The sequence below is a fragment of the Pseudoliparis swirei genome, chromosome 3 (genome assembly GCF_029220125.1).
Source record: "Pseudoliparis swirei isolate HS2019 ecotype Mariana Trench chromosome 3, NWPU_hadal_v1, whole genome shotgun sequence".
NCBI lineage: Eukaryota > Metazoa > Chordata > Actinopteri > Perciformes > Liparidae > Pseudoliparis > Pseudoliparis swirei.
The window spans coordinates 22,057,572-22,076,739 of record NC_079390.1 but is presented as its reverse complement, the minus strand read 5'-3'; the positions used below and the strand labels follow the sequence as shown (position 1 = coordinate 22,076,739).

Genomic DNA, 19,168 nt, shown 5'->3' with positions numbered 1-19,168 from the left:
TTGAATCGCCTGAAATTTGGTGGGATGATTGGTTATTATCCGGGGACCATTTGAATAGATTTTGGGATCAATCGGGTCAAAGGTCAAGGTCAAGGTCATGGAAAGGTCAAACTCTTTTTTTACCATAGCACGATACATTTTTGTCCAATTGGCATGCAACTAATGCCAAAATGTTCATAATTCAATGCCCAATCTTGTGATATGCGAAGGTATGCGCTCTACCGAGTGCCCATTCTAGTTTATTTATTTATTTGTATGCGTGTTATTCGCAAAACTCAAAAAGTATTGAACTGAATCGCATGAAATTTGGTGGGATGATTGTTTATTATCCGGGGACCAGTTGATTAGATTTTGGGATCGATCGGGTCAAAGGTCAAGGTCAAAGGTCATGAACAGGTCAAAATCTTTCGCAGAACTCAAAAAGTATTGAACCGAATCGCATGAAATTTGGTGGGATGATTGTTTATTATCCGGGGACCAGTTGATTAGATTTTGGGATCGATCGGGTCAAAGGTCAAGGTCAAAGGTCATGAACAGGTCAAATCTTCTTGAATCACATGGAATTTGGTGGGATGATTGGTTATTATCCGGGGACCATTTGATTAGATTTTGGGATCAATCGGGTTAAAGGTCAAGGTCAAGGTCATGGAAAGGTCAAAATCATTTTTTTACCATAGCACGATACATTTTTGTCCAATTGGCATGCAACTAATGCCAAAATGTTCAAGATTCAATGCCCAATCTTGTGATATGCGAAGGTATGCGCTCTACCGAGTGCCCGTTCTAGTTAATGTAATATTACACTCAAATATGTTTAAGACTAAACTTAACTTGGGGTAAACTGTCTCACTTTACCCCATAACATTTGTCTCACTTTACCCCACAGCCACTATTTTAGAAAAAACAACATATCTTAGCCATTCAGGCTAATCTTCAGCTAGCATCAATCACATGGTTGTATATGTTAGAGGTTCATCGACATGTATGATATATGGTTTTCCACCTAAATCAATGTTTTGACACAAAAGTTGATTTAGTTCACAGCAGGAAAATTTACTTTTACATGCAAAAAACAAATGTTTGTGAAAAAACATACTTAACACAGCACCAGCACCACTTCTTTTTCATGGCAAGGGGGGAATGGGAGGGGCTTGAAAACATAATTCTCACATTACCACAAATGGGTTCCTTTGCCTAGATACAGGGGGTGTCTCACATTACCCGGTGTCTCACATTACCCCGCTCTCCCTACACTATGTTTTCTCCTTGGGGATGAAAGAGGAGCCCCTGCTGGGTCAGAACAGGGGGGCCGGGCAGCGACTCGTGTCTCTTTTCACTGCAGCTGGCTGAGGACTTTTTACGGCCTAGAAGTGAATGTTCACGTCTTGGTTTTCCGCGGGACGAGATGTCTCATCGCGACGCCAGTTCGGTCTCTCCTTGTTTGGAAACGAGTGTTGGAGGAAAGCTGGAGAAGAGAGGAGGGGAAGTTACTCCAACAGACCAACGGGAGACCAGCGAGCAGAGAGCCAGGAGACATCGCAGCATCAGCAGCAAAGACGGGTAAGCAAAGTCCAGGAGGAGCTGGAATCTCTCCCGGTACACGGGGACTTCCGTATTCCTTTTATCGCAAGGTCGGCAGAAATAGTTTTTTCTTCTGATATTAAAAACCCTAAGATATGGAAGCTCATTTGTTTTTACAATTAATGAATTGGTTTCACAAGATAATGACTAAGTATTTACAATTGATGACTTCATATCTAAAAGTAATGACTCAGCATCTCAAAATAATGATTTAGTATTACAAATAATTACATAGTAACTCAAAATAATTACTTAATATCTCAAAATAATCAATTTGTATCTCAAAATAATGATTTAGTATCTCAAAATAATAACTTACTATCTCAAAATAATGACATAGTATCTCAGAATAAGGACTTGGTATCTCAAAATAATTACATAGTATCTCAAAATAATGACTTAGTATCTCAAATGAATGACTTAATAGCTCAGAATTATTGCTTAATATCTCAAATTAATTACTTAATATCTCAAAATAATTACATATTATCTTAAAATAATGAATTAGTGTCTCAAATGAATATATGAAATAGAAAAACAATTGTTTCAATGCTGCTTTTACTGAGGATATAAAAAGAATAAGTTCTGTGTTTCAGTATAATTAGCATGGTCCATGAATCAGTGCTGCACTCACTTGCGTGCCGTGTGATTCACAGACATCGTGATCATTGTTTGAGCGTTGTGGGTTGTTGTTGGATTTCATCTCAGTATATTTCAAGCTGTATCAGATGAACTGTTAAACTAAAACTGATAGGGAGGAATAATCCCCTTTAATTGAAGGTGTCAGTCACCTATCTCAACCATCTGGATTGAATTAGATCATATCCCATTCAAGGAAGAAAACAAATGGCGTCAAACCGTCAACAATTAGCAACGGGATTTCAGATAGTCGGTTGGTTTGTCCGACACTTCGGTCCAGAGAAAAACAATCCGTCCTTTTAGTAAATTATCAGCTATTTAAAGTCAAACAGACCTTTAAGCAGGGTGTACTTTAGGGCGGGGCCTTTATACTTCATGAAAGCATTCGGTTGTCCTTAGCTCCGCCCTCTCCCTTTAAAAAAATGAGATGGCAATTGCCAAATACAAGGATGAAGATGGCCAAAGACCAAGATGGTGACGGACCAAAAACAAAATGGCGGCAACTGAAGATTAAGTTGGCAACGGCCAAAGACCAAGAGGTGACAGCCAAAAAGCAAGATGGCAACAGCCTAACACGACCAACATGGTGACGACCAAAGACCAAGATGGTGATAGCCAAAAAACAAGATGGCGACAACTGAAGATCAAGATGGTGACGGCCAAAGACCAAGATGGCGACAGTTAAAGACCAAGATGGCGACAGTTGAAGACCAAGATGGCGACGGCCAAAGACCAAGATGGTGACGGCCAAAGATTAAGATGGTGACAGCCAAAAAACAAGATGGCGACAACAGAAGATCAAGATGGCGACGGCCAAAGATTAAGATGCTTTTGGCCAAAAACCAAGATGGCGACAGTTAAAGATCAAGATGGTGACGGTCAAAATGTCGAACTGGGGGCTTCAAAACTGTCGTCCACAAACCAATGGGTTTACTTTTTATAAACGGTCTATGATACTAACATACACCCCCCACCCCCCAGTGGTTGGAGAGTTGTGGGTGTTGGGTCCGGTGCGTGTCGAGTCACAACGGGGACCCGGGGCGAGTGAGTCGTCCTCAGCGCTGATTTATGGCCAATCGGAGAAAGCCGAGCCGGGAGGCGCGGATCAGTTCCCGCCCTGGAAAGTCTAACACTCCTTCACGCTGTCGGCTATAAAAAGCAAATCCCCTCGGCTTTCACGGGCTAGTCCACCAAAGCATTTCACGTTTCAAGAAATATATATTCATATTTTTTCAAAGGAAAATTCTTAACGTTCTCCAACTTGGAAAAGTGTGGACGCATTAGAATATTAAAATCTGTCCAACATCTACAGGTTTTAACATCCGTTGCAAAGGTAAACATGGCAGAGCGACAGACGCAGTAACTCACTGCGGGAGTGGAGGAGGAGGTGATGAAAAGATGGATAAGAACTCGAGGAACGCGAAGGAAGAGAGAAACCACAAGTGTGAATGGCATGTCCGCAATCTGAGAGTTTCAGTGGCTGAAACACTTGAGTGAATCCTTTGAACAGGAAACCTTCCCCTCTGTCCTCCGGGCTGCTGGTAGACGCCGATGGCCCCAAAACAGACGACCACGCCGACGGAGAGGCCGGAAGCTTCCAGCTCTGCAGCTCCTCAGAAGCCTCAGTATGTCAACATCTTTATTCAACCTAACTCAGTATTTCATCTTCATTAAACCTAACTCAGCATTTTATGATCTTTATTCAACCTAACTCAGTATTTCATCTTTATTAAACCTAACTCAGTATTTCATCTTCATTAAACCTAACTCAGTATTTCAACATCTTTATTAAACCTAACTCAGTATTTTATGATCTTTATTAAACCTAACTCAGTATTTCATCTTTATTAAACCTAACTCAGTATTTCAACATCTTTATTAAACCTAACTCAGTATTTCATCTTTATTAAACCTAACTCAGTATTTTATGATCTTTATTAAACCTAACTCAGTAATTTATGATCTTTATTAAACCTAACTCAGTATTTTATGATCTTTATTAAACCTAACTCAGTATTTCATATTTATTAAACCTAACTCAGTATTTCAACATCTTTATTAAACCTAACTCAGTATTTCAACATCTTTATTAAACCTAACTCAGTATTTTATGATCTTTATTAAACCTAACTCAGTAATTTATGATCTTTATTAAACCTAACTCAGTATTTTATGATCTTTATTAAACCTAACTCAGTATTTCATATTTATTAAACCTAACTCAGTATTTCAACATCTTTATTAAACCTAACTCAGTATTTCAACATCTTTATTAAACCTAACTCAGTATTTCATCTTTATTAAACCTAACTCAGTATTTTATGATCTTTATTAAACCTAACTCAGTAATTTATGATCTTTATTAAACCTAACTCAGTATTTTATGATCTTTATTAAACCTAACTCAGTATTTCATATTTATTAAACCTAACTCAGTATTTCAACATCTTTATTAAACCTAACTCAGTATTTCAACATCTTTATTAAACCTAACTCAGTATTTTATGATCTTTATTAAACCTAACTCAGTATTTTATGATCTTTATTAAACCTAACTCAGTATTTCATCTTTATTAAACCTAACTCAGTATTTCAACATCTTTATTAAACCTAACTCAGTATTTCATCTTTATTAAACCTAACTCAGTATTTTATGATCTTTATTAAACCTAACTCAGTAATTTATGATCTTTATTAAACCTAACTCAGTATTTTATGATCTTTATTAAACCTAACTCAGTATTTCATATTTATTAAACCTAACTCAGTATTTCAACATCTTTATTAAACCTAACTCAGTATTTCAACATCTTTATTAAACCTAACTCAGTATTTTATGATCTTTATTAAACCTAACTCAGTATTTCATCTTTATTAAACCTAACTCAGTATTTCAACATCCATTCATTCTTTCAAACTGTTGGAATGAGGTGATGTTGTGAGTCTTCCTCTTGTCCGTGTGTCACACTGCTGCCTTCATCGCCTCGTCTTCATCTATTTGTGTCATCTGTCAACGAGACAATCTGCCCGACGACAACTCGCTCCGGCTCCAATCTGCTTTTCTTGTCAACAGCGCTGTCGATGCCTCTGATGATGATGATGGAGGAGTGAAGAAGAGTCCCCCGGGAAAGGACGAGGAAGAGGGCCACCTGGCCTATCACGTCGGCTTCCTGATGAAAGGAAGATGTACTGGATAGCAGTCGGTGTCCTCTGTGTCTTCTCTGTCTCTTAACTCTGATGCTTTTTAAAAGATTTTGATGTTTAAGATTTGATTGATTGATTGGTGAGATTTCATCAAAATTAATTTTGCACTGACATTTACATGTTAAAAATATTATGTTTAATTCAGAAAAAGACAATATTCCTCCTACGGTGTTTTTTAATATTCAGTATATATATATATATATATGTACAAGATGTTGATTAAATGTAAAAAAATTAAAAATAAAGAATCTGTCTTATTTTACCGTTATATTTTACGGCAAAATTAAAACATTAAATTATATTTTACCGTTATATTTTATCATAATCTTTGAGGACTCCTATTGACCATTAACAGAAACCAATAGTTGGCCAGTTTTAACATCACAATATTTGATGTTCTGAGTTTAATGAGAGTTTGAAAGTATCTAATTAATTCTAATTAAATGTAAGAGCGGAAGATACAGAAATACTTTCGATTGACACATTAATAAACAATGTTAAATTGTTTTCGTATTTATCCTGATATGAATCTACTCTTGTTTTCTGGCCTAGAAACACAGATGTTCTACTATTGTTTTGCCCGTAACTGCACATATTTCTTCAAGCTTTGTCTTTTTTAACATCTTTTACAAAAGAACAGAATCCGACGTCTTAAACTGGGAAACCGCTGAAAACATTCCTAAAGACACCGCAAAGAAGAAAAACCTAAAACCTGAATAACATCCACACATCGCCCATCAGATTAAAGAATGATTGTGAACGTCCGGCTGTTTTCATAACCATCATGTCTCTCTGTCCTCTTCCAGACGAGGTGGTGTTCACTCTGGGAGAAGGAGCCTTTGGGAAGGTGGTGGAGTGCATCGACAGAGACACGTAAGCTCGGGATGAGACTGTCAGATCCAAACCGACCAATCCTAGAGCCTTTCTGGTCTCCATCCATCATGAGACTCAGATCGATTTGATCCAGCAGCCCGAAAACCAGAGATAGATTCTTGGTCCTTTCGGTTTGAAGGGCATAATTATTATTAATATTGTTATATTATTTATGACTATTAATTTGTGAAGTGTTCTTTAGAGACGAACGCGTCGCCGTGAAGATCATGAGGGACTTCGAGTGTTTCCGTGAAGCGGCGAGGTCCGAGATCGCCGTGCTGGAGGAGATCAACCGGCTGGACGACGACAGCAGATTGTGAGAAAAAACTTTAGCGGAAAAACCTTTAACGGAAAGCCTTTAGCGGAAAAGCCTTTAACGGAAAAGCCTATAGCGGAAAAACCTTTAACGGAAAAGCCTATAGCGGAAAAAGCTTTAGTGGAAAAACCTTTAACAGAAAATCCTATAGCAGAAAAGTCTATAACGGAAAAACCTTTAACGGAAAACTTTTAACGGAAAAACCTTTAACGGAAAAGCCTATAATGAAAAAAGCCTATAACAAAAACCTTTAGCGGAAAAACCTTTAACGGAAAAATCCTATAGCAGAAAACCTTTAAGGGGAAAACATTTAACGGAAAAACCTTTAGTGGAAAAACCTTTAACGGAAAAACCTTTAACGGAAAAGCCTATAATGAAAAAAGCCTATAACAAAAATCTTTAGCGGAAAAACCTTTAACGGAAAAATCCTATAGCAGAAAACCTTTAAGGGGAAAACCTTTAACGGAAAAGCCTATAATGAAAAAAGCCTATAACAAAAACCTTTAGCGGAAAAACCTTTAACGGAAAAATCCTATAGCAGAAAACCTTTAAGGGGAAAACCGCTAACGAAAAAAAAACGATAACGGAAAAACTGCAAAAGGAAAAAAACGCTAACGGAAAAACCTTTAACAGAAAAAAAACGCTAACGGAAAAATCTTTCGGGGACGAGTTGGTTGAGTTTCACATCTTTAGTTTCATGCCTTTAAGCCATTTTCTCAAAACAAGTTTGTTCTCAGACTCTGATCCATAAGTCTCCGTCAGCAGCTCTCACATCCACCAAACGTAACACTTTTTACAGAGCGGTTTGTTCAGATATCCCTCATAGCCTGATTTATATAAACATTTCTAACTAAATACATGGAGAAGATCGTCAGTTTCTCTGCTTTACGCAACAAAGAGATATCAAAATGTTCCCCTGTAAAAATCTTTTCCTCTAATATTTTAGCAATAATGAAACTTTTATTGTAACCCCTCCCCCCCCGACTCTCTCTCCTCCCAGTGCCTGTGTGAGGATGCTGGACCGGTTCGACCTGGGGGGTCACGTGTGCATCGTGTTCGAGCTGCTCGGCCTCAGCACCTTCGACTTCCAGCGGCTGAACGGCTTCCTGCCGTTCAGCGTGGAGCAGATCCGACACATGGCCTTCCAGATCTTCACAGCCGTTTGCTGTGAGTCCATCCCCCCCCCCCCCCCCGCACCCCGTGACCTCTGACCCCTGACCTCAACGCTATCTGGTCATATGTTACGAACCCAAAGGGAATAGCCGTAAATTACGACAACTACCTTTATCAACAACAAAAGTGGGATTTTGTGGATAAGTGTACAAGTGTGTGTGTGTGTGTACGTGTGTGTGTGTGTACGTGTGTGTGTGTGTGTGTGTGTTCCACAGTCCTGCATCGTAACCAGCTGACCCACACAGACCTGAAGCCGGAGAACATCCTGTTCGTCTGCTCCGACTCTGACCTGCAGTACAACCACGAGACGGTAAGCGCTTCGTGAACCGCAAAGAAATGTGTCGTTGCAAGGTTCGCCACGTAGTGAGGCAGTGTGTGTGTGTGTGCGTGTGCGTGTGTGTGTGTGTGTGTGTTAGAAGTGTGAGGAGAGGAAGCTGAGGAGTCTGGATGTGAAGGTGGTGGATTTTGGCACCGCCACATTCGACCACGAACACCACGAATCCCTGGTGTCAACGCGACACTACCGAGCTCCAGAGGTCATACTGGGTACACACACACACACACACACACACACATATGCACGGACACACACATGCACAGACACATTATTACTAAATTGGACCATTTATGTCTCATGATCCGTGCACAGATCTGGGCTGGAGCCAGTCGTGTGACGTGTGGAGCTTGGGATGCGTTCTCATGGAGTTTTACCTGGGACACCCACTCTTCCAGGTACACACACACACACACACACACACACACACACACACACACACACACACACACACACACACACACGCACGCACACACAGAAACAGGAGTGAGTCGTTCTATCCGGCCTGTTTCAGACCCACAACAGTAAAGAACATCTGGCCATGATGGAGAGAATCCTGGGACCCATTCCCGTCCACCTGCTGAAACAAACCAGGTAACATCCTCTGTGGGTCCCCCCCCCCCCCCCTGAGTCCTCCTGGACCACTTGGGACCTGGGCCATCCTCTGTGGGTCCCCCCCCCCCCCGAGTCCTCCTGGACCACTTGGGACCTAGGCCATCCTCTGTGGTCCCCCCGAGTCCTCCTGGACCACTTGGGACCTGGGCCATCCTCTGTGGGTCCCCCCCCCCCCCCGAGTCCTCCTGGACCACATGGGACCTGGGCCATCCTCTGTGGGTCCCCCCCCCCCCCCCCCCCCGAGTCCTCCTGGACCACTTGGGACCTGGGCCATCCTCTGTGGTCCCCCGAGTCCTCCTGGACCACTTGGGACCTGGGCCATCCTCTGTGGGCCCCCTGAGTCCTCCTGGACCACTTGGGACCTGGGTCTGTTGCTAAACATTCTGCCGACCCGTGTGTTGTGTGTAGAAAGCAGCACTACGTGCACAACGAGCGACTGCGTTGGGACGAGCAGAGCCCCCCCGACGACCACGTCAGGAAACACTGTAAACCTCTCAAGGTACGCGGACCGCAATCGGCCAATCAGCCGCGGCCGCGAGTTTTAACCCCGTGTCGTTTCTCTCGCTGCAGCTCATGCAGAGGACGAGCGAGGAAGACAGGCAGCTGTTCGACCTGCTCGGCTTGATGTTGGAGTACGACGTCTCCAGACGGATCACGCTGGAGGAGGCGCTGTGGCACCCGTTCTTCAGCCCGCTGAGGGCTAAGAAGCAGCGCAGCTAGCACGCATGCACACACACACACACACACACATATATATATATTCAACATATACCTCGGGCTGTAATTTAAAGTTACAGTGAGGAACTTGTATCTGGTTGTGAAAGCAGTCTCAGTTTAGTCCTGATCCTCTATCTATAGGACCTACAGGTCTAAAGGGAGTCTGGCGCTCGGAGACACTACCGCCTCTGACCACAGGGGCCGCCAGAATCAACATTAAAGGAAAGTTCCTCGTAGAAGCTTTGAAGCGCTGCCATACAAAACTGAGTTTGGGGTTGATGAGTTTGATTATTTTCAGGTTTTGTTTACAGTTGAAAATGTTTAGAGAGCATTCCTTGTCTACTTGAAGTCATTTTTTAAAAATCCCATCATGATCCAGCCTGTTATTGGGAAAACGTTGAGATGAATATTTCAGCGTTCTCCGTCATCGATTGTCATTATTGTCAGTAAATATTTTGTATTTTGATGTGTCTTGATTCTTTTTTACCAATATTCTAAACGAACTTTTTTAACCCTTGTGTTGCCTTCGGGTCAATTTGACCCGATTCAATGTTTCACCCTCCTGTCGCCTTCGGGTCAATATGACCCGATTCAATGTTTAACCCTCCTGTTACCTTTATATTTACTAACATATTTTACCCTTGAGGTCAATATGACCCCAGCTATTATAATCTCCAGAAAATTATTAGAATTAATATTGTTTTCCAAGTTTAAGTGTGAGGTACTTTATGTTTGTTTGTTGACTCCCGAAAGAACACCGACATTAAACATTGAATCGGGTCAAATTGACCCGAAGGCGACAGGAGGGTTAAATATTGAATCGGGTCAAAATGACCCGAAGGCAACACAAGGGTTAATAACTAAAAACAGTTGCATTAAATTTGACCATATTATCTCTAGCGTCATTACTGGCGGTGTGATTCTGTCATCCAACGAAACCACTCAAAGAGGAAATGAAGGATCTTCTCACAGGCGGAAACATTTAGAAACGTGTTGGCGTTGGTGAAACGTCTCAATCAAACCACAAAAAACTAAAGTGTTTGTCTTTGCGTCGCACACGGATTGCATGTCGATTTCTTGTATTTTAACAGAAAGAACGTTAATAAAGATAAACAGTAAACAAAAGAAGAAGAACCACGGCGTCTCGTATACCGTCGGAGCAATACACAGACTTGATGATGCTTTTGCCGCTTTTTGCTGTTGCTACGTGTCTCGTTTAGTATTTCTTAAAAAGCCTTTAGTGTCACGTGATCATTTTAGATTTATTTGTCTTTTTGCTGAATTATTTGGACATTTAGTCTTTTTCTAATCATTTTGTGGTTTTTTTGTAAATATACGTCACTCTGTAATAATTGTGTGTCTCTTTGTCATTGTGTGTCTTTCTGTACACATCCGGGGGGGGGGCGGGGGGGGGTTGGTCATTTTGTCTGTATTTGTAATTGTGGTCATTGTATATTTATTTGTCTTTGTGCATCTTCCTTTGTAATGTTGTGTCTCTTTGTACTAATTGTGTGTTTTTTGTAAATGTATGTCTCTGTAATAATTGTGTGTCTCTTTATCATTTTGTGTCTTTCTGTAAACATTCAAGGGATGGGGGGGGGGTTGGTCATTTTGTGTCTCTTTGCTATTTTGTTTCTATTCGTCATCTTTTTTTTTCATTTCGTGTCTCTTCGTTAAACTTTTGTAGTTTTGTATTTATTTGTAATAATTTGTTGGGGTCATTTTGTCTCTTCTTATATATATATATATATATATGGGACTTATGCTGAGAAGACATGAGAGTGTTCATGCGTTACTTCAAGGCTCTTTTTAGGTGAATGCAACTAGACAGCATATATATACAGGACTGTCTCAGAAAATTAGAATATTGTGATAAAGTTCTTTATTTTCTGTAATGCAATTAAAAAAACAAAAATGTCATGCATTCTGGATTCATTACAAATCAACTGAAATATTGCAAGCCTTTTATTCTTTTAATATTGCTGATTATGGCTTACAGCTTAAGAAAACTCTAAAATCCTATCTCATAAAATTTGAATATTTCCTCAGACCAAGTAAAAAAAAAGATTTATAACAGCAAAACAAAATCAAACATTTGAAAATGTCCATTAATGCACTCAGTACTTGGTTGGGAATCCTTTTGCACGGATTACTGCATCAATGCGGCGTGGCATGGAGGCAATCAGCCTGTGGCATTGCTGAGGGTTTATGGATGCCCAGGATGCTTCCTTTAGCTCATTTGCATTGTTGGGTCTGGTGTCTTTCAGCTTCTTCTTCATAATACCCCACAAATTCTCTATGGGGTTCAGGTCAGGGGAATTGGCAGGCCAATCGAGGACAGTAATGCCATGGTCAGTACACCAGTTACTGGTGGTTTTGGCACTGTGGGCAGGTGCCAGATCATGCTGGAAAATGATATCCTCATCTCCATAGAGCTTTTCAGCAGACGGAAGCATGTAGTGCTCTAAAATCTCTTGGTACACAGCTGCATTTACTCTGGACTTGATGAAACACAGTGGACCAACACCAGCAGCTGACATGGCTCCCCAAACCATCACTGACTGTGGGAACTTCACACTGGATTTCAAGCAACTTGGATTTTGCGCCTCTCCAGCCTTTCTCCAGACTCTGGCGCCTTGACTTCCAAATGAAATACAACACTTGCTTTCGTCTGAAAAGAGGACTTTGGACCACTCTGCAACTGTCCAGTGCTTCTTTTCCATAGCCCAAGTCAGATGCTTCTTCCGTTGTCTTGAGTTCAGAAGTGGCTTGACCATGGGAATACGGCTATTTGCCGGACACGTCTGTGAACAGTGGCTTTTGATACCTGGACTCCAGCTTCAGTCCACTGTCTTTGAAGCTCCCCCAAATTCTGGAAGCGACTCTTCTTCACAATGCTGTTAAGGCTGCGGTCATCTCTCTTGGTTGTGCAGCGTTTCCTGCCACATTTTCCCCTTCCAACAGACTTTTTGTGGATGTGCTTTGAAACTGCACTCTGTGAACAGCTTGCTCTTTGAGAAACTTCTTTTTGTGTCTTACCCTCCTGATGGAGGGTGTCAATGATGGTCCTCTGGACAGCAGTCAGATCAGCAGTCTTCCCCATACTTGTGATTTAGTTTACTGAACCAAGCTGAGTGTTTGTCAAGGCTCAGGAAACCCTTGCAGGTGTTTCGAGTTAATTAGACGATTCAAGTGATTTGTTTAATACCCTACTAGTATACTTTTTCATGATATTCTAATATTTAGAGATAGGATATTTGAGTTTTCTTAAGCTGTAAGCCATAATCAGCAATATTAAAAGAATAAAAGGCTTGCAATATTTCAGTTGATTTGTAATGAATCCAGAATGCATGACATTTTTGTTTTTTTAATTGCATTACAGAAAATAAAGAACTTTATCACAATATTCTAATTTTCTGAGACAGTCCTGTATATATATGTATATATATATATATACATATATATATATACACTCTACCTCCATGCAGACACTGCAGTCTGTCAGTCTAAAGTAAACACATGTAACTGCTTTGTTGAAACAGGCGGACATTTATCAAGATTCAAGCAGCCGAGGAAGTTTCCATGACCAAATATTTATCCAGCTATGAAAAACTCTCGTCTGTTATCTCAGAACCATCAGTTTAAAGCTCCTAAATCACATGGATGTAATAAAGCAGGATAAAACAAAAGCCAGGGCATACGGCGTATGCCTCACATTGTCCTCATTGCGCGTGACCTTTGCTGTCTCACTTTACCACACCGAGGAGATAACAAACATTCAGCCGGAGAAATACAGCCATTTATAGAGAAAACACAGAACTGGAACGCTTTAGTTTCTTTTTCTGTGGTTATTGTGGACATGTTTGTATCTTTGAGGTCAATATATGGCTTTTTCATTTGAAATATTGTCTTATTTGGTAACTTGCTACTTTAGCTTGAGCTGATAATTAGAGGTATTTCATTTTTAATATTTACATTTCGCTTTTTAAATGCTGTACAGTGTTGCCGGATTGGGCCGCAACCTCCAAACATCATGAAAGTTCCCAGTTTAAAATGTTCAGGCTTAAATTAAATACTTGAATTTCCCCTGATAATCTTTCCTAAAGTAGAGTACACAAACCACACCACACATTAAAGAGGTACTGATTCTGGAGCAAACATTGAATTAAGACTTTGTTTTTTATTTGTTCATCCCTGTTTTATGACATCACAACCCACTTTCTATTGTTGAGGTGTCCCTCAGCTGCACAGTGCCCTCTGCAAATATCTGTTGTCTTAAAGCTGCATTATCTCGAATGTCCACCAGGGGGCGACTCCTCTGTTTGTATATAAGTCTACAGAAAATGACTCAGTAAACATTGTAAACATGAGTTTATGGTCTCAATCTCCAGTTTCAAGTCTTCATTTAGAACATGATGGCCCTTTTAGAGTAAAACAGACCATAAAGCAGGGGACGCTTTATGGCGGGGCGACAAGGTGATTCTATATAACGAGAGGAGTCGCCCCCTGATGGTCAGTAGAGAGAATGCAGGTTCAAGACACTGGCTTCATCTTCAGAACCGGAAGTATGCCGCCTGTTCAGTTCTGAAGTCACGGTGGTAAAATATCCAATAATTACAGTTGACTTTTAGTCGTCGGATTTAGTTTAGGCCTCTAAAATTTAAATCAGGTCAGACGATGACGATTTATAATGAGTGTACCATTGCAAATTATACACGGAAGGTACAGACCTGTATTTCAGAATTCACATAATACCATCGTTGTGTTGCCACTGTTCCTCTGGTTTCCTTCACAAGCTGCTGGTAGCCGATAGGGGCGCAACGAGTTCCTTGTTGTTGCCGATGATCGGGCTCAACAACGACAGGTTGGGAGTTCCTCCACCTGAAGCTCTGGCTTGAGTCAGCGCAGGTGGCTGCGGGTCAAACCTCCCCGTCACCACTGGCAGTCCGGCGGCCAGCGACCTGCCTGTAAAGCAGAAAAACATGGCCGCCAACTGCAGCCGCACCTCCTTTTGCCAGAAGGCGTACACCAAGGGGTTGATGAGCGAGTTGGACAGCCCCAACAGCCACAGGTGATTCTCCAACACGCTGGTGAGTTCGCAGCTTTCGCACAGAAGGTGCACTATGCACACCACGAAGAAGGGGCACCACAGGACCAAGAAGCAGCCCACCAGCACCCCCACCGTCCTCAGGGCCTTGACATGGCTCCAGTAATGGCTCCTCAGCTGCTGGTGCTGGTGGTGGCGGTGGTGGTGCTCGTAGTGTTGATGGCTATCCGTCCTGGAACCGGCTTGCCTGACCTGGCAGATTTGCTTCTGGTGGCCGCAGGCGATCTTCAGGATGTCCAGGTAGATGTACAGGAACACGGAGAGCACGGGGAAGAAGCAGGCGCTGAACAGCACGATCATGCCCACCTGGTGGATGACGGAGAAGAAGGCGCAGAAGCCGGTGTACCCGTCGGCCTGCAGCTGCCGGACCATGACTGAAGGACAGAGGACATGGGTTATTTGACGCGAGACACTCCAGGACTCCAAAAGTCCACTAACATGCGTAGAAGCCTTCAAACTCGTGGATGTATTCCTCAAACTTTACCTTTTTTCTGCCGTTGCAACTCTCAGTACCATTTCCTGTCTGATTGCCAGCTTCCTTTCCCGTAACACACCATTAAATACTCAAGCAGTTGTCTGTGTTTTTGCGTGAACGGATGCTAACTCAACGTTCATCGAACGAATTAAGTCGCTTGTACGTTTTCATGTGTCCAATTAAGGTTTGGAATACGGTATTTGCGAAATAAACCTTCGCAGGAAACGACGAAGGAAAAGATCGTGAAAATACGTAATGAGGGTTTTGGAAAAGATCGTGGAATAAGTTGTTAGGTTCAGGCTCACGAAACTAATTGATTAGGTTTTAGAGAAGATCGGAAAATACTTATTTAGGTTTAGAAAATGATCGTGAAATATTTCGTTTGGTTTCGTGTCGGGGTTACGGTTAAAATAACTAAGGGCGTGGCTTAACTTGAGTATGCAACTTACGTGACATACACATTAACGTTGACTTGTTGTCAACAGCCTCCTGGCTGAAAGGCCATGGGCTTCGGTCGTCTCTACCAATGCTGTGTGAGCCCGCAGGGTCTCGAGTCTCACCTGGCAAGAACCCCATCGTGAGGGCGCTGATCCACAGAGCCAGCAGGGACCCGACCGCGGTCACCTTCCCGGACAGCTGGGAGTACCGCAGCGGCATCTTGATGGCGGCGTAGCGGTCGAGCGAGATCAGGAACATGGACATGATGGACGCCGTGCAGGGCGACGTCACGAAGGCCATCCGCATCAAACACCGCGTCTTGCCCTGAGCGGTCGGCGTGGCGTTGGTCGGCGGATCGGCGTCGACTGCGGCGGCGGCGGCGGCGAGGCTCCGCTGGTTCTGAGCGACGTTGTTGCTGTTGAAGTCCTCCGCGGCCAAGCCCGTGATGGCCACGCCCACCAGGGCGTCGGCCAGCGCCAAGTTGAGGACGAAGCACCAGCTCTGGCTTCTCTTCTTCAGGACCAGCTTGAGTAGAGCGGCCGCCACCAGCAGGTTGGTGGAGATGATGAAGCAGGAGGCGATGCTCAGGATGGCGCCCATCACCCGCGGCCTCACGGAGCTCGGCCCGTCGGGGGTCATGCTAACACCGGGGCTCGGCGCCGGCTCGTCCGCTCAAATACGACGAGATTTTATGGGGAAATCCACAAAGATCACATCGCCGTTGGCTCAGAAACTAAAGTAGCAAAGCACTCCAAGAGGTCCGACATGTGACGGCCCTTCATTGGCCGAGGAGCGCCGTGCTGCCGCGAGTCCCGCTTCGGCGATCCGGTGTCGTGTAACGTTTCCACGGTGACTCATATCAAAATTTAAGGACGATAATCTGTTGCTCAAACATCCATCCGATCCAACCGGCCGCACCTGTGACGGTAGAAAGTCGACAGATGCAGAGAGACAGAAACACTCACAGCACTATCAGCAGGTCTCGCCTGTCCCCTCCCCTCACACACACACACACCCACACACACACATGCACACACACACACATACATACACCGTCTATAGACACACACGCACATGCAAACCCTTCCGCAGCTCCCAGCAGGAAAATCTCTACTTATCATTTTTTATGGAGAGTATATTTCTTTAACTAATGCATGAAGTACTAAGACCTTACATAACTGAAGATATTTAAGGAGATAAGAAAGATAAGCATGATGATCTACGAAGGAATTTGATATTAACATGACATTTTCCCAATTTATTCCTTGAATTAATCGAATCCATTTTTGCATTGGCAATTTTTTAAATGTATTTCATGGATACATTTGCATTATTGTATTAAGATGTTGCTAATTTGCATGATTCATAAATTGGCTGAGACATAATTTGTATTTGTAAAAAGCTGAGCGTTGAGATTCCTGACATTGAGACAATAAGTTATCTGAATACATTTAAATATTATATTAATACGTTTAAATATGCAAATGGGGCATTATCTAATAATAACTTTTGGGGAATTTATGGAGGAATTGACCAAAATAGAAAAAAATAGTTAAATACATCTTTTCCACTCTGAAATAAGACGTGTGATGAAAGCAACACTTCTCAGTGAATATGATTATGTTTATTACTCAGAATAACACCAACGCTGTAAATATAGTTGACGTTTTGCTTTCTGCATGAATAACATTCAGGTTTAGTTTCATCCATGTGGATGGAAGCGTACCTGGAGGGTACTGTGTGTGTGTGTGTGTGTGTGTGTGTGTGTACAGAGCTGAATGGGTTTAGTTAAACTCTAACCCAGCTGGCCTCAGGAGAGACATCTGGCCTGATGGGACCATTTTCCACTGAGATTCACACACAAATAGATGTGGTTAATGACGCTTCCTCATTAGCCGCAAACACTCAGCGCGTCACCTGGCAGGGAAGAGCAGCTCCAGTCTGGAGGAAAAATAAGAGCGACTGGAGATATTTTCACCTATAATTAGCCAATAAACCAACATAAGACCAATAAACTTCATAATAGTTCCAGTGAGGAAGGTTTACTGGTAACGAACCAGTTTCAGAGTAGTCCTGATCCTATAGACCTCGATCAGTAAACAGACCACCAGAGAGAAGATGGTCTGGTTCTATAGAGTTCTTCTTAAAGCTCCTCATCGGAACCACCGGGTCGGGTTCTGGTGAAACCAGATGACATCATGCAAGTTCACCAGAACCTCCTTCAGCTCAGACTCTAGCGGGGCCTCCACCAGAGACCAGTCCACCATGGACAGACTCACATGAAGCCTCGGACCTGCAGTTAGAACTCCTCCTCCTCCTCCTCCTCCAGGAGACCCAGGACGTGTTGCTGGACCCGCTGGAGGGAAGAGGGGCAAGCGAGAACCAGAACCAGGACTGAGAGGGGCAGACTTTCAGACCTGCTGCAGTAAAATTAGATTTTTTTCTAAACTGGGACCCTGGTGAACACTACCGCCTTCGTCCACAGGGGCCGCCAGAAGCAACACTAAATTACAGCGTTGCAGCGCCTTTACTACTGGAAAATTCTGTCGCTTTTCATGTTTTTTCATCTAAAGCCCGTCTTCAGATCAGAACCTGATACTTTGTGATCAAACACCTGCATGAGGAATGATGTCATCAGCCAACTAGCACGTTAACACACTGAATGTGCCGAACCTGGTGAACTGCATCATTCTAACCCACAGGTCAGACTTCTCACTGATTCATTACCCCAGTAAACGTTGTAAAGATAAGTTTATGGTCTCAATCTCTAGTTTGACTTGTTATTCACATGGATAACGAACAGCGGCCTCCTGGGTAATAGATATATTTTCTCAACTGCCTTGTGAGTGGTCTTTTACGTGAACTACAAACAAATGGATTTCTTGGGATTGTAATCATAGTAAAATTGGATGCCTGGAAGAGCTTAATGGAATAATCCAGCCAACGACCTTCTCTCGTTCTCTACTCTTTTCGGGAGATTTTTAATCTCTGATCACACGTAAAATACAAGCTGGCGTGCGATTGCAATCACAGCGGGAGTCTTCTCCAACAACACCGGTTAAAAACCCCAAAACGACTCTTCCTCCCAAGCCAGGTACGGCCCTCTAAGCACCCACATGTTCGTGACGTCATCCACATGCACATCTTAATTCTTATGAATGCACGCATATTGATCTTCATGCTCACATACACATGCACACCATTTTGTCATTCTTATAAACACACATTTTGAAGTAACAGCACTTCCAGCTCACCTGTCCAGACTACGTTCACGTTTCATTCAAGCATACCCTCGAATGTAAAAATGAGTCTTTATGTATTTCTGGAGGCGTCAGTAATAAGACATGCATGTCGAAAAATACCCACTTCTGTGATTGAAACAATGATATGTAATATTACTGGAGTGTTTAAGAATAAAACATTTTAATTAAGAGATGTATGTATGAGAGAAATGTGCTTCTTGTTTTGTTTTTTGTCGTTCCCTGACGGCTGTATAGGGGAGGCGGGGAGTCTAAAAATTACAACGCATTCCCTGTTTATAACGTCATAGTTGTGTCATGAAATATAAATGAATAAAGCTTCCCCGGATGTGTAAATTTGAAAGTGAACAAGAGAAAAAACAAGGAAAAAAGGATGAAAACACGGTTATTATATCAACTAAAATTGATTTGCAAAGCTTCTATTGTTGTAAAAGGT

General features: G+C 42.4%; 2 protein-coding genes across 2 annotated transcripts; one reads left to right on the top strand and one right to left on the bottom strand.

The window, feature by feature from the left end:
- The first annotated feature begins 3,770 nt into the window (after positions 1-3,770).
- LOC130190829 (dual specificity protein kinase CLK4-like) lies at positions 3,771-9,455 on the top strand. Its single transcript, XM_056410457.1, has 11 exons — positions 3,771-3,845; positions 5,294-5,406; positions 6,231-6,297; positions 6,500-6,613; positions 7,614-7,780; positions 8,002-8,096; positions 8,203-8,332; positions 8,436-8,518; positions 8,635-8,714; positions 9,144-9,234; positions 9,306-9,455. The coding sequence occupies exons 1-11, from the start codon at positions 3,772-3,774 to the stop codon at positions 9,453-9,455; spliced, it is 1,164 nt and encodes a 387-aa protein (XP_056266432.1). The 5' UTR covers position 3,771.
- Positions 9,456-14,241: 4,786 nt separating this feature from the next.
- On the bottom strand, positions 14,242-16,081 carry LOC130192056 (glucose-dependent insulinotropic receptor). Its single transcript, XM_056411900.1, has 2 exons — positions 15,595-16,081; positions 14,242-14,933 (listed from the first exon to the last, which is right to left on the bottom strand). Exons 1-2 carry the CDS (start codon positions 16,070-16,072, stop codon positions 14,242-14,244), a joined length of 1,170 nt encoding a protein of 389 aa, XP_056267875.1. The 5' UTR covers positions 16,073-16,081.
- Between the last annotated feature and the right edge of the window lie 3,087 nt (positions 16,082-19,168).

Coding starts and splice junctions, on each gene's coding strand:
- LOC130192056 (XM_056411900.1), bottom strand. CDS start 16,072: ATGGGCGCCATCCTGAGCATCGCCTCCTGCTTCATCATCTCCACCAAC. Junction 14,934..15,594: donor CACGATGGGGTTCTTGCCAG/GTGAGACTCGAG, acceptor TCTGTCCTTCAG/TCATGGTCCGGCAGCTGCAG.
- LOC130190829 (XM_056410457.1), top strand. CDS start 3,772: ATGGCCCCAAAACAGACGACCACGCCGACGGAGAGGCCGGAAGCTTCC. Junction 6,298..6,499: donor GAGTGCATCGACAGAGACAC/GTAAGCTCGGGA, acceptor AGTGTTCTTTAG/AGACGAACGCGTCGCCGTGA. Junction 8,333..8,435: donor AGCTCCAGAGGTCATACTGG/GTACACACACAC, acceptor ATCCGTGCACAG/ATCTGGGCTGGAGCCAGTCG.